The following is a 12,885-nucleotide window of genomic DNA, read 5'->3' on the forward strand; positions in this document are numbered from 1 at the left end:
GTCTGTGTTCTGCTATGGGATCTTAAGGTCAGCTCCTGGACTGAAGAGGTTAAATGGTTTCCAGCGCATCACCCCACATAGCACAAAGTGTGACTGTGTTGTGTGATGAAGAAGCTGTCCAATCTGACAGCTGACCTGGGCCCCTCCTTTATTCATCAGGCACCACAGCAAACATCTGCGGACCGCCCACCACATGTGAGACCACGTGCTAAACCACATGTTCCTCAACTTCTAAGAACTTCTTAATTCCATCGTAGGAAAGCATTATGGCATATCTGAGCACCCGAGTGCCTCTGAACAGCAGGTTGAAATGTTCTGTTTTAGAATAAATGAACTGGTGACTTTCAGTGGTGCATGTTCTCCAGAGCAGCCCAGGCCTCTCAGCTCCTCTGGCTGTTAGCCCCTTTCTAGTTACTCAAGAATAGGTCTGCTAGGGCAGGGGTTCCCAATCCCCAGGCCATGGACTGGCATGAACTGGTACCGATTTGTGGCCTGTCAGGAACCAGGCCGCACAGCAGGAGGTGAACAGTGGGTGAGCAAGGAAGCAAAGCTTCATCTGTATTTACAATCGCTCCCCCCAGATGGGATCGTCCAGTTGCAGGAAAACAAGGTCAGGGCTCCCACTGATTCTGCATTATGGTGAGTTGTATGATTATTTCATTATATATCACAATGTAATAATAATAGAAATAAAGTGGACAATAAATGTAATGCCCTTGAATCATCCTGAAACCATTCTCTCTTCTTCCCTCTCAGTCTATGGGAAAAATTGTCTGCCACGAAACCAGTCCCTGGTGTCAAAAAGGCTGGGAACCACTGTGCTAGTGACTTCCCTGGTGGTTAAGAATCTGCCTTCCAATGCAGGAGACACAGGTCAGGGAACTAAGATCTCAATGGCATGGAGCAACTAAGACTGTGGAGTGCAGCTACTGAGCTAACACGCTCTGGAGCCTCTGTGCTGCAATGAAAAGCCCGAGAGCTGCAATTAGGATCCAACACAGCCAAATAAACAAATGTTAGAAAAAAAAAGATCTGGGCCTTCCCTGGCGGTTCAGTAGTTAAGACTCTGGGTTTCTAATACAGGGGTTGTGGGTTCGATCCCTGGTTGGGAAACTAAGATCCCACGAGCCATACTGTGCAGCCAAAAATAAAAAAATAAATAAAAGTAAGCCTGCTAATGCCTATAAAATAGACACACATTTAATTCAGTAATTCCAATTTTTATAAGTTATTAAAATAAATACCCTCCCCGAATAACTAAAATTTTCCTGAAGCTAAGTGATATCTCTGAACAAAAGAAAGGCTAATCTATGATGGAGAGTGGTAACCTATGACAATTAGAATATTATTTGTTACAGGTGGAGCTATTTGCCCCCAAAATGCACAGGTTGACCTTCTAATCCCCAGTACTTCTGAGTGTGATTATATTTGGAGACAGGGCCTTTAAAGGGGTAACTGAGTTAAAATGGGGCTTGAGGGAGACCTGAGCTCCATCCCTGGGTTGGGAAGATCCCCTGGAGGAGGGCTTAGTAACCCACTCCAGTATTCTTGCCTGGAAAATCCCATGGACAGAGGAGCCTGATGGGCTACAGTCCATGAAGTTGCAAAGAGTTGGACACGACTGAGTGACTAACCACAGGGTCATAGAAAGAGAGTATGAGATACCAGACCCAAACACACAGACGGCCCTGTGAACACACAGGGAGAAGCTGGCTACCTGCAAGCCAATGAGACAGGCTTCACAAGATATCGAACCTGCTGACACCTCGATCTTGAACTTTTAACCTTGAGAACTATGGGAAATAAATTTCTGCTGTTTCAGTCACCCTGTCTGTGGTATTTTGTTATGGCCACCCTAGCAAATTAATACACAGAGTGAACTCACAAATACCATAAGGATAACCTACCAGCATAAAGACCGGTACTTGAGGGCTGCTCTGTTCAACCAATAATTTTTAAGTTTCTCCTCTATATTAGGCCCTCAACTAGATGTCAGGAGACTATATAGACTTCAAGTTAGTAATGCAGAATGAAAGTGGCTTACCCATTTCCCCTATGAAAATGTGTCCCTGGAAAACCCCAGTCACCATTAATTTCTGAAGAGAAATCGCATTAACTGTTCCTTCTCTCTAATATCCCAAGAAATTCAAGAGACATAAAAGTCACCTTCTCTTATACAAACATCTTCCAAGGAATAAAATGCTCTTACCCAAACCTTCAAGTTCTTGAACTACTTCTTTCCAGACAGGCTCAATGTGGATACAGCTGAAGCACCAGTCTGAGGTGATCTTAATGAGGTAGGGTTTCTTGAAGCTGTCTGGAACCACTTCATTCACATAGTGTGAAAAGTGCAATAAATACTTCTCATCAATTGAGTCCCGTCGTTCGGAATTAAAAGGGAAGTGAAAAAAAGATTCGTCAAAATAAAAATTCTCGTGGAAGTGGCGGAAGCGATACTCTCGCTGCTGCTGTTGCTTCTGGAAGCCCTGGCTCTCCCCAGCATCTCCATAGTGGTCATAATGTGATCTCTTTTCCTCATTGGAAAGAATCTACAAAGAAAGGGGAAGAAAATAAGAAATCCAGAAAACAAAACAGCAAAAAAAGGGCCATGCAAAGGACTTTCCTGTAAACACTTCTGAAGATAAAGGAAGAAAATAAATGTAAAGATACAACACAATTTGATATTTTAAATGCAGTTATGCAATATACTGTGAAACTCTTATCCTAATAGAAAAATTAAGTATTTCAAGACCAAAATACTTCAACTGTGTAGCTAGCTACTCACGCTCATCTTGGCTTTAAAGATTCTGAACTTTCATAATACTAAAGACATCAATAAATCAGAAAACTTTTTTTTTTTTTTTTTTTTTGCTGTGCCGTGGGGTTTGTTGGATCTTAGTTCTCCGACTAGAGCCTGAACCCAGGCACTTGGTAGTGAGAGTGTGAAATCCTAACCACTGGATAGACAGGGAAGTCTTAAATTTGATATAACTTTGACCATCAGGGTTCAGCCATGAGAATGTTGACTTAGTCATATCATCTAAGTTGGAATAATTCATTCAAATGAATGTATGAAAAGTTGTGAACACCAAAAAGTAGCCATAGGGTTGAATTCTATGATTGTATCTTAGCTGACTCTTACTGAGAAATAACTTTGAAGTCTAATTCAAGAACCTGTTTTAGGATGAAGCATCATTCCATGAGCCAAGCACTTTTCCGTTGAAGAACATTACCTTACACAAATCAGGAAGCCATGGACTTATCTTTCTTATATATTCCAGACCAACTTACTTAAACTGATATGTTGGAACACTGTTAAAAACCTCGTGTTTAAATGTATTTGTAACCTTGAGTCACTTTAATAAATACAGGCAAACTGGTCTATGTTTCTTTAATGTAAGTTTCTAGTCTGCATGTGTGCTCAGTCACTAAGTCATGTTTGACTCCTTGTGACCCCATGGACTGTAGCCCACCAGGCTCGTTGTGTCTATGGGATTCTCCAGGCAAGAATACTGGAGTGGGTTGCTGTTTCCTCTTCCAGGGGAATCTTCTCGACCCAGGGATCAAACCCAAATCTCCCGTGCTGCCAAATTGAGCATGTAACATAAGGAAGTAGACATTCAGGGTTACTCTAAAATTCCAATTAAAGCCTTTAAAATAGGGCAGTTTCTCTAAGAGCAGAGTGTGTAGGCACTGGTTTCAACAAATTGGATGTGGTCAAAAATGCTGTCTCTACCACTACTTAGACTGGGTCAAGGGCATGGGGGACATACCCTTTCCAAGAGAACTTTACAAAACTGATCATCTAAGATAAGTTTTACAAAAGCCAACAGATGCATCACAAAGTCTGACACGATACCTCGTAAGCCTTGCTAATTTGAATGAACTTGTCTTCTGCTCCAGGATCTTTGTTTTTGTCAGGATGCCTGAAACACAAACGGGCAGGTGGTGACAGTGGATTTAATGTTTTACACATGGTTCATTAACATCCTCGTACACAGAGTTCACTACATCAGAGGCAAATGGAAGGGCATTTTGCTACAACAGTTCCTTAAAAATAAGTGGGAGAAGCAATTAGTTGCTTCACATGACTACAGTAAATGAAACTGTGAAACAGGCAATTTCTTCCCACAGTGCTTTAGCCAGGCACATTTTCAAAGCACCAGGTAGTGTTCTAGGCTTTCACTGAGGAAGTGTGGGTACATCTGTCTTTACACTGCTCCTAAACACTGCTGGGGCCCAAGGCTAAGGTCACTTATTAGTAAGAACCAATTTCTTTTCCCAGGATGGCAGCATTTCATCCCAATGTTAGAATGATATCAATGTAGGTGTTTCTTCTGACAACTCAGGTGGACAAAACAGTTTTTAGGATACTCCATGAATTTGTTTAGTAATAACCATGTTCCAAACAGTATCTTGTTGCTGATGTTCAAATTAGAATGTTTTAATTTTCAATATTATCCTGGTTATTCCATTCTGCCTCATTGCCTTTTATTTACAAATGGATAATGATTTCAAGGTCATAAGTTTTAAAAATGTGAGGAAAGTCTACAGTTTATGCAAAGTGATTTCAACTAATATTGGAACTAACATTTGCTATTATACACAGCTGGCAATTAATTGTATTTATCTTGCTGCCATATATTATTCTGTAATATTCTTACATTTACCAATTTCAGCTTTGGCGATGTTAAAGTCTCGGAAAGTAGGGGCCGGGTTTTACTTCGTTAGAACTCTCTAACATCTAAATCAGTGTTTTATACCAACTGATTTTTCAAAGTTCATTTTATTAAGAGATTCTATTACAGAGCTTATTTTTTTTTAATAATTACTACTGCTAACTTCTAGTAAATTTCTTCTAGCAAAGGTTCTGTAAAGAGAAACAATCCACTGGGAAGCAAATGACTACTAAAAACAGTACCAAGAACATCTGAATAAAAAAATTTACAACTTGACCAACTTATTCTAGCAGGAACATATTTGAATTATACCAATATTCTGACTTCTCTAAAAATAAAGGAACTTAAAATCATTGGCTGGTGAATTTAAACATTGTTCCTCCCTTAAGTATTTAATCTTGTTATGAATACTAGTGGGAAAAAAACTCAGCTAAATGTAATGAAAATAATGATTTAAGGAAACAAGATGGTGGTTCCAAAATATGTTTCTGGATGACCAAAGGAAAAAAGAAAAGCGTTTTCCATATTCAAACTTAGGCCAAAGGCTAAGAGGATAAAAATCATGCAACTGCACAAATGTAGATTTAACATCAGAACTCTGTAGGGGGGGAAGAGAAGGGAAGAAGGGACTTTTAAGGAGACTGAACCGAAGAGAGAGTATTGGGGGCTGGATTAAAATCACAGATCCTGAAACAGAGGAAGCCAAGGCCCAAAGACAGGCAGGAAACCATAAGACAGTTTCAGTTTAAAAGGAATATTTTCCTGATTAAGGGAAGATACCACAAAGTTGAAAACATTTAGAAAAGGATAAATTCACCTCTAGGAAAGCACCATCCAATGCTATGTTCAGTGTATAAGCAACATTTCAGACTACAATATAATGAAAGTGAAAGTGTTAGTCACTCAGTCATGTCCGACTCTTTGTAACCCCATGGACTGTAGCCCGCCAGGTTCCTCTGTCCATGGAATTCTCCAGGCAAGAATAGTGGAGTGGGTTGCCATTCCCTTCTCCAGGGGATCTTCCTGACCCGGGATTGAACCTCAGTCTCTTGGACTGCAGGCAGATTCTTTACTGTCTGAGCCACTAGGAAAGCCCACAATATAATATGCAACTTTTAAATTTCAAAGTAAAGAAAATTGTATTTGGTATCCATTGGGCATCTGCCAATAGGGAGTAAAAACGAAGGTGCTACCTTTAAGGGAATAAAAACAAAGATAGAAAAAATAAAGTATCAGACAAATTGATTCACTGTTTAGGGGACTGACCATGTTGTACCCATTTGCTTCAAATCAAATTTTATGATGCCTTTTTCTTGGGGTTGGAGGAGTTATTTTGCCAATGTAGGTGACACAAGAAAAGTACTTATAATAAAACAATTATTGGGAGAGAAATGTCATTTTTCTGAGATTAAAAAGGAATTTAAAATGGTTTCACCAAGCAAACAGAAAGCTCTTAAACAGGGTAAGCGTTAATCGCTCAGTTGTGTTTGACTCTTTGCAGCCCCATAGATTATAGTCCACCAGGCTCCTCTGTCCAAGGGATTCTCCAGGCAAGAAAACTGGAGTAGGTAGCCGTTCCCTTCTCCAGGGGATCTTCCTGACCCAGGGATAGAACCTGCATCTCCTGTACTGCAGGAAGATTCTTTACCACTGAGCCACCAGGGTAGCCTTGAGCAGGGTAAGAAATACTATTAAGTGATAAAACAGCAGAGGAAAGCTACAAATCGAATTCAGTAATTAACCATTCCCCATGGAGTAGCTCATTCTGAAAAGTCAAACAAGGAAACTGCTATTTTTCAGTGTACAAGTGACCCTTGAACAACATGGGGGCTCAGTTGACCTGTACAGTTCAAACCTATGTTGTTTGAAGGCCAACTGGATATGAAACCACTATGAAACGAAACAAACAGTTTCAATGATAAAATAATACCAGAGCCTAAAAAGTAGAAAATAATAGTACAGTGAAAATACAAGGGTAAAGTAAAATTTTAGACTTTCACTAGGTGATAGTTTATTTATATGTATGGTGACATAATACTCCTAAAGAGAATCTAATTAAGGAAGTGAAGCATATGATTCATTTAATTAACATTGTAACAACTTTTTCAGCTCTGGAAGACAGAAAAGTCAAAGCTATACATTTTAATAGGATCCATAAAACCATCATTTTTGCTTTTAAAATGTTGTCAAAGGCTATACCCTGTCCAAAAGAATGTTGCTACCTTATGAATTAGTCACAGATTTATGTATTTTGCTTTCAATACAAAGAGGCAGGAGACTGAAATGATGTAGTAAAGAAAGTGACTTTGCTGTAGAGTCCCTGAAAAGAGGCCATGCACAATCAGAGATTTCATTTTTAGTATCCAATTCTGGGTATCTCATGATATGAATATCGTCTAAAATGGTTAGGTATTCAAAACATTCAAAAGTATATTTTAAACCACATTTCATCTTTATCACCACCAACTGGATACTAAGATGCACTTCTCACTGAATAATGGTATCAGGCAAAGTCAGGCACAGCCTGCGTTGTCATCTGCACTCGGCAGCTTTGCTGCTGTGTTAACTTCCTACCCACCCAGACTGACCCACTCACTCTCACTTCTGCCCAGATGGGCAAGTGATTAAAAAACAAAACAGCAAGAAACCTGCTGGTGCAGAAGGTCAACCTATGGAACCCAGAGGTAATACAGACTTCCCAACTCTGAGCCTAGTTGCTCACCCAAAAAAACAGGGACAGCAATATCTGCCCTCATGGGGGTAATTATAAGGCTTAAATGAGATAAAACAGTATAGAACCTGGGGCCTAGCATGCAGTTGGTGCATGATGATGGCTCCCACCCCTAACTTTCTTTCCTTACTTGCTTGGTTCACCAGCTTTTGTCACCTGTGTCCTCACTGTCCTTTCCTTCCCCTGTGGCTCCCCTCTAGCTATATAAACCATAATTTCTACTCTGTCATGTCCAAGGCACTGATGGAAGAAGGAAGACACTGATAATGTTTGTCCAAAATAAGCTTTAAATTCATGGCTCTCCTGCTAAATCACAAACGCTGGCATATTCCCTAGCATATACATCTACAGGTAAAAATTAAGACTTTTCTATACAATAATTTTTTTAAGTAATGCACTCAGTTCCTGAATATTCTCTTTTGAATTGAGAGCAAAAAGCTCTTACTATAAAAATTTTTTTTAAAGCTTAGAAATCAATAATCTAGAGAATAGGACTGGGTAGTATTCCCTTTAGCAATGATACTCATAAAGAGTTACTTTATGAAAAACATATCATGGGAAGGGCAGATTATATGTATTATATATATACATATAATTTATATAATATATATTAAAAATGTATTTATTAATTAAAGTTCCCTCCTACTTACTTTAACATTAAATAAGCAAATAGTATCAAGGCAATTCTTTAAGTCAAAGAATTCCTAAAAGGGTTTTCATAGTAACTAGGCTTTGGATCCTAAAAAATTATAGAATAACATGAATATACGTTCTCCCATATAAATTATGTTAGACAAACATATATTATATATTTAACGAACACAGAAACAGAGACAAATAAAAGCTAACCATAATTTAGGCTTCATTCTCCTGCTAAAACTGCTTAGCTTATTTTAAACTTCTATTTCTTTGTTTCACCTACCATTCCCGGGCGAGCTTCTTATAAGCCTTTTTAATATCAGCCTGACTGGCTGTTCGGCTGACCCCTAGGACTCTGTATGGGTCAAAATCCAACGCAGACAGAATTTGCAGGATCAGAACCAGAACTATCAAGAATTGCCAGGAAATGCTCAACTTTTTCACTTCCATTTCTCTTCCTTTCCAGAGCTGAAATGATTGAAGAGGCAATAAGTTTCAGTGGTAGAAATCTGGACAGTCTGACTTTATATGTAAAGGTATAAGATGTATAGATGAAAAACAAAACAAAAGATATTTTGCAGGAAAAGTACCAAGCTGTTTGACCCCATCTTCTTAAATGAACACGCTTGCTACTGTTTTTGAATATCACAAATAAGAACTATTACAGATGAAGAGATAAGCAATAAGATAGCAACTCTCCAAAATCCTTGGATTAGAAAAGCTTTAGAAATGACTGAAAACAAATGAGATGAAGAAATAATAAGCAAATGCGAGAAAACATACATAGGGAAATCTAGGCAACTACATCTCTAACACACTATTTCATGTATTATGACAGTAACAGTTTAATCTTTATTTATTTAAAAAATTTCTTTGGCCACATCACACAATATGTAGGATCTTAGCTCCCTAACCAGGGATGGAACCTGCACTCCATGCAAAGGAAGCATAGAGCCTTAACCACTGGACCAACAGGGAAGTTGTCTGACAATACTAGTTTAAACCTAAAATATGTGGTTAGAGAATCCCTTACTGAGCACTTGCCAAATAAATTCACGAAATCGTAAAATTTACTATATGCAAAACTACAAAATGAGATAGTTGTGATGTTCTTGGGAGTTAAACAATTACAAGGATGAAAGTGAAATACTCTAAAATAAAACTGGAGTTACAACTTCACATGCTCCAATTCTATTCTTTGTCACCATGCCCATTCAAACAAGAAAACAGGAAACTGTCTTTAATCACTAGCAATACTGTAACTATAAGTGGAGACCTCAAAAGAGAAAAAGTGGTGGGAAAAGTTTTAGTTTGCCATCAGAGAGGCATTAATGGCAAAGACTGTAGACCAGGTATGGTCTTCAAATGTTAAAGCTCCACCTCCGCTGGAGGTAGTGACTGAATTCACTGCGGATTTTGGAAGTAATCATGGCAAGTTAACAACATAGTGCTGCATTGCATGGACATATTTACACTCTAGGATCATGATCTTTGTGATATCACACAATGATTTTTCAAAGGTCATATTTATCTTGTGTGTGAAAGTTGCTCAGTCCTGTCTAATTCTGGGACCCCATCGACTATACAGTCCATGGAATTCTCCAGGGGATCTTCCCAACCAAGGGATGGAACCCAGGTCTCCCGCATTGCAGGCAGATTCTTCAACATCTGGGCCATCAGGGAAGCCCCATATTGATCTTGGTTTCTCACAAATCACTAACATCTTAAGGATCAAGCATCTAATGTGACATCTTACTTAAGGGAGGCAAAGCTGTAACAGTGTGGATTCTGACAAGTAGGAGTCTAAATGCTACCTCCGGGTCTTCACCAAAGACTAATCTGATGGCCACTGTTTACGACTGAAAGCATACCGAATAAAACCCTAAAACAAAAAGAAGTTTCTTCTTTGTTAAGGCAACCTATAACCTATTCTGTCGTACAAAATACACATAAAAAACTAAAAACTGAGAAGGCAATGTAGCTATTAGTTAAGCACGTGAACTCTGGAATCAGACTAACATTGGGATCTGTCCTCCATCGCTTTATGACCTTGGACAAATTACTTAAAACTTACTAAGCCTCAGTGTCCTTCATAAAATGGGTGAAAATAATACCACCTTGAAAGGCTCGACATGGGAGTTAAAGGGTAAAGGATTTACTGAGCACGGGGTCAGCAGCCAATAAGCGGTATTTATTACCATTATTTTTTCTACCATGCAGTGCAACCAGTGCCTTATTCAACTGTGTCAGTCGCCTCCACTTAGAGAGCCCAAGTGCCGGGGCGCTGTGTTCTTTTGCTGACAGCCCGACCGTGCCAGCCTCAGGACAGGAAACAACCTGCCCAACAGGTAGGTATCGCCCTCGGGCAGTATCCCCTGGACCAGGCAGACGCTCCCAGAGACATGCTTAGGTCTGAGCCCCGCCTCGAGCTCCCGCCGAAAGTCGCAACCCTCCAGGAGACAGCCGCATCCCTCGCCGCCCCCGAGAGCCCTGGGTCGGGCCCTATCGGCTCCGGGTTCTCCCGGGGCCCAGCGGGGACCCGGAACGAGGAAGAACTGACTGGAGATCCCTGAGCCTGCCCGGCCCCGCCGCGTCCGCGGTTCCGCGCGTCACGCCGGGAAGGAGTTACCGGGAAAGGGCACCGGCCTAACCGGCTGCGGCGTCCGTGCTTCAGTTAGTCCGCCGGGCCGGGAGCCTCCGGTCCACACCAGCGCTCGCCGGGGCCTGGGGAGGGGAAAGAGAAGGGACGAGCCGGAGGCTAGTCACGTGATACTTAAAGGCCCGGCGCACCAAAGGCGAGGACAGACCAAGCCGAGGTCTTCTACTCTGTGAATCTGTTTTGACCCTTGCCACCCGCCGTCTGCGCGTGGACCTGGCACGGTTGCCATAGGAACAAAGAGCGCTCTCTGGAGGGATCCAAAGGGAAGGTGGTGACCAAGGAGGCCAAAACGTGCCTCCTAGAGAGGCGAAGTCGCGATGCATGATGGGATGCCAAAAGACCTCCCCGATTCAGGGAGGAGTTTCCACCTCTACCAGGAGATGGCCCTTGTCTAGCAGCAGTTGCTAGGGTGGGGAAGCTATCGCTGTTCCCTAGTCTGTTTAACCCTATTCTTAGACTCTGAGAGCGTCAGAGTTGGAAGGGACCTTAGGGATCGTTTCTAGTTCAACTCCTCCTTATCCTGATGGAGGAGACTGAGGCCTAGAGAGGGTTAGAGACTTGCCCAAGGCTTAGAATCCAGGTCACTTAATCTTATTTTCCAAAAAGGCGATTTCCACTCTAGATAATGTGCTAGATCCTGTCCTAACCACGGGAAAAGGATATGTGTGTGGTGATGCTGGGTGGGGAGGGCGATGGGGGAGAGGCACAAGTAAATGTGATAAGCTTTCCGTGAGTCAATGACATAGATTCCTTGGGGATATAAAGAAAGATTTTATATTCTCCTGCCTTGCTTATTTACGCTTTATTTCCTTTGCATTTAACACTATCTAACATACTATATCTTTCATTTATTTATGCTGTTTATCACCTGTCTCCTACTGGAATATAGGCACCTAAAAGCAGGACTTATAAAGTCTCTTTTGTTCACTTCTATATTCTTGGTGCCTCTACAGACCTTGGCACAGATAAGATCTCAGTAAATATTCGTGAAATAAATGAGTGAATGGGGCTGAAGTTTAGCTGCTCAAGAGAATATATGCTAAAGTAGATTCCCAGTCTCAAGTGGACTTTGAGTTGGGTTGGGGTTTAAATCCTACCCGCCTCTACCACTCTACCTCTGTGATCTTGAATGGTGACTTCACTTCCTAGAGCCCCAGCGTCCATGTCTGAAAAATAGGGGAAAAGAATCTCATCTCCCTGTAGGATTGTAGTCAGGGAGAAATTAGATAATACAATGTAAAATGGCTTGCACAATGCTGGGAATTAGCAATTGCTCAACAAACAGGAGCGATTTTTTTCATATTTTTATGTTGTCTGGGAGAAGGTTTTTTTTTTTTTTTTAAATATTGAAATATAGTTGACGTATGAGCAATTTTTAAAATGAGGAAATGAGCCATACAAACTGGTAATTCAGAGGGCAAGATTTCTGCTCGTTTTTTTTCCTTGTGGGAGGTGCTAGGGTGGGAGGGAAGAGGGGAATGGAAGACTGTACGGTGGGCTTGGTTGGATCGGACAAGTTTGGAACAGTAAACACAATAAACAAGGAGATCCCGGCATGCTAAAGAATACTCAGTTTCACTGGGGTCAGGGTACAGAGTTAGAGGAGTACTATGCCCTGGAGCAGGCTGAACTGGGCGGGACAGACCATGGCTCCAGGCACGACATTCTCTCTTAGTAGAAATATGACCGCCGCCCCTTCCCCCCGCCCCGAGAGTTTATGAATGTGCCTGCCTCTTTATCTCTTTGCGACCCTATGGGCTGTAGCCCACCAGACTCCTCTATCCATGGAATTTCTCAGGCAAGAATGCTGGAGTGTGTTGCCGTTTTCTTCTTCAGGGGATCTTCCCAATCTAGGAATGGAATCTGGGTCTTCTGCATTGGCAGGCGGTTTCTTTACCACTGCGCCACCAGAAAGCCAAGTGCTAGAGAATTCTGGCTAGGAGCCCCTGACAACTGCGCGGGGGTGTGTCCTGAGGAGATTCGGGCTCTAGAGGTGTGGTGGGGCGCCGGGGACGAAGCTGAATAGCCTGGGTGAATAGCGGGGTGGCGGGGCCTGGGAGCCGTACAGTAACGCGAGGGTGGGTCTTGGGGGCCGTTGGACGCCGGGGGCGTGGGCGAATGGGGGCGGGGCGCAACACGGGGGCAGGTCCGGGGGCAGGTCCTGGGGAGAGGGCGGG

At 41.8% G+C, this 12,885-nt stretch overlaps 1 protein-coding gene across 3 annotated transcripts in view; it reads right to left on the minus strand.

The window, feature by feature from the left end:
- The window catches only part of DNAJC16 (DnaJ heat shock protein family (Hsp40) member C16), a 38,967-nt gene extending 27,982 nt beyond the window's left edge, over positions 1 to 10,985 (minus strand). The window contains exons 1-4 of one of the 3 annotated variants that reach the window (XM_061160689.1): positions 10,679 to 10,985; positions 8,333 to 8,517; positions 3,860 to 3,926; positions 2,210 to 2,549 (exon numbers count right to left, since the gene is read on the minus strand). In XM_061160689.1, coding sequence (XP_061016672.1) covers positions 2,210 to 2,549; positions 3,860 to 3,926; positions 8,333 to 8,499 — 574 coding nt within the window. In that variant the 5' untranslated portion in view covers positions 8,500 to 8,517; positions 10,679 to 10,985. Of the gene's footprint in view, positions 1 to 2,209; positions 2,550 to 3,859; positions 3,927 to 8,332; positions 8,518 to 10,247; positions 10,626 to 10,678 lie in introns of those variants that run through there. The other 2 variants (XM_061160690.1, XM_061160688.1) reach the window with 2 other exon arrangements.
- Between the last annotated feature and the right edge of the window lie 1,900 nt (positions 10,986 to 12,885).

This window comes from Dama dama, chromosome 14 (genome assembly GCF_033118175.1).
Source record: "Dama dama isolate Ldn47 chromosome 14, ASM3311817v1, whole genome shotgun sequence".
In the NCBI taxonomy this organism is placed as follows: Eukaryota; Metazoa; Chordata; class Mammalia; order Artiodactyla; family Cervidae; genus Dama; species Dama dama.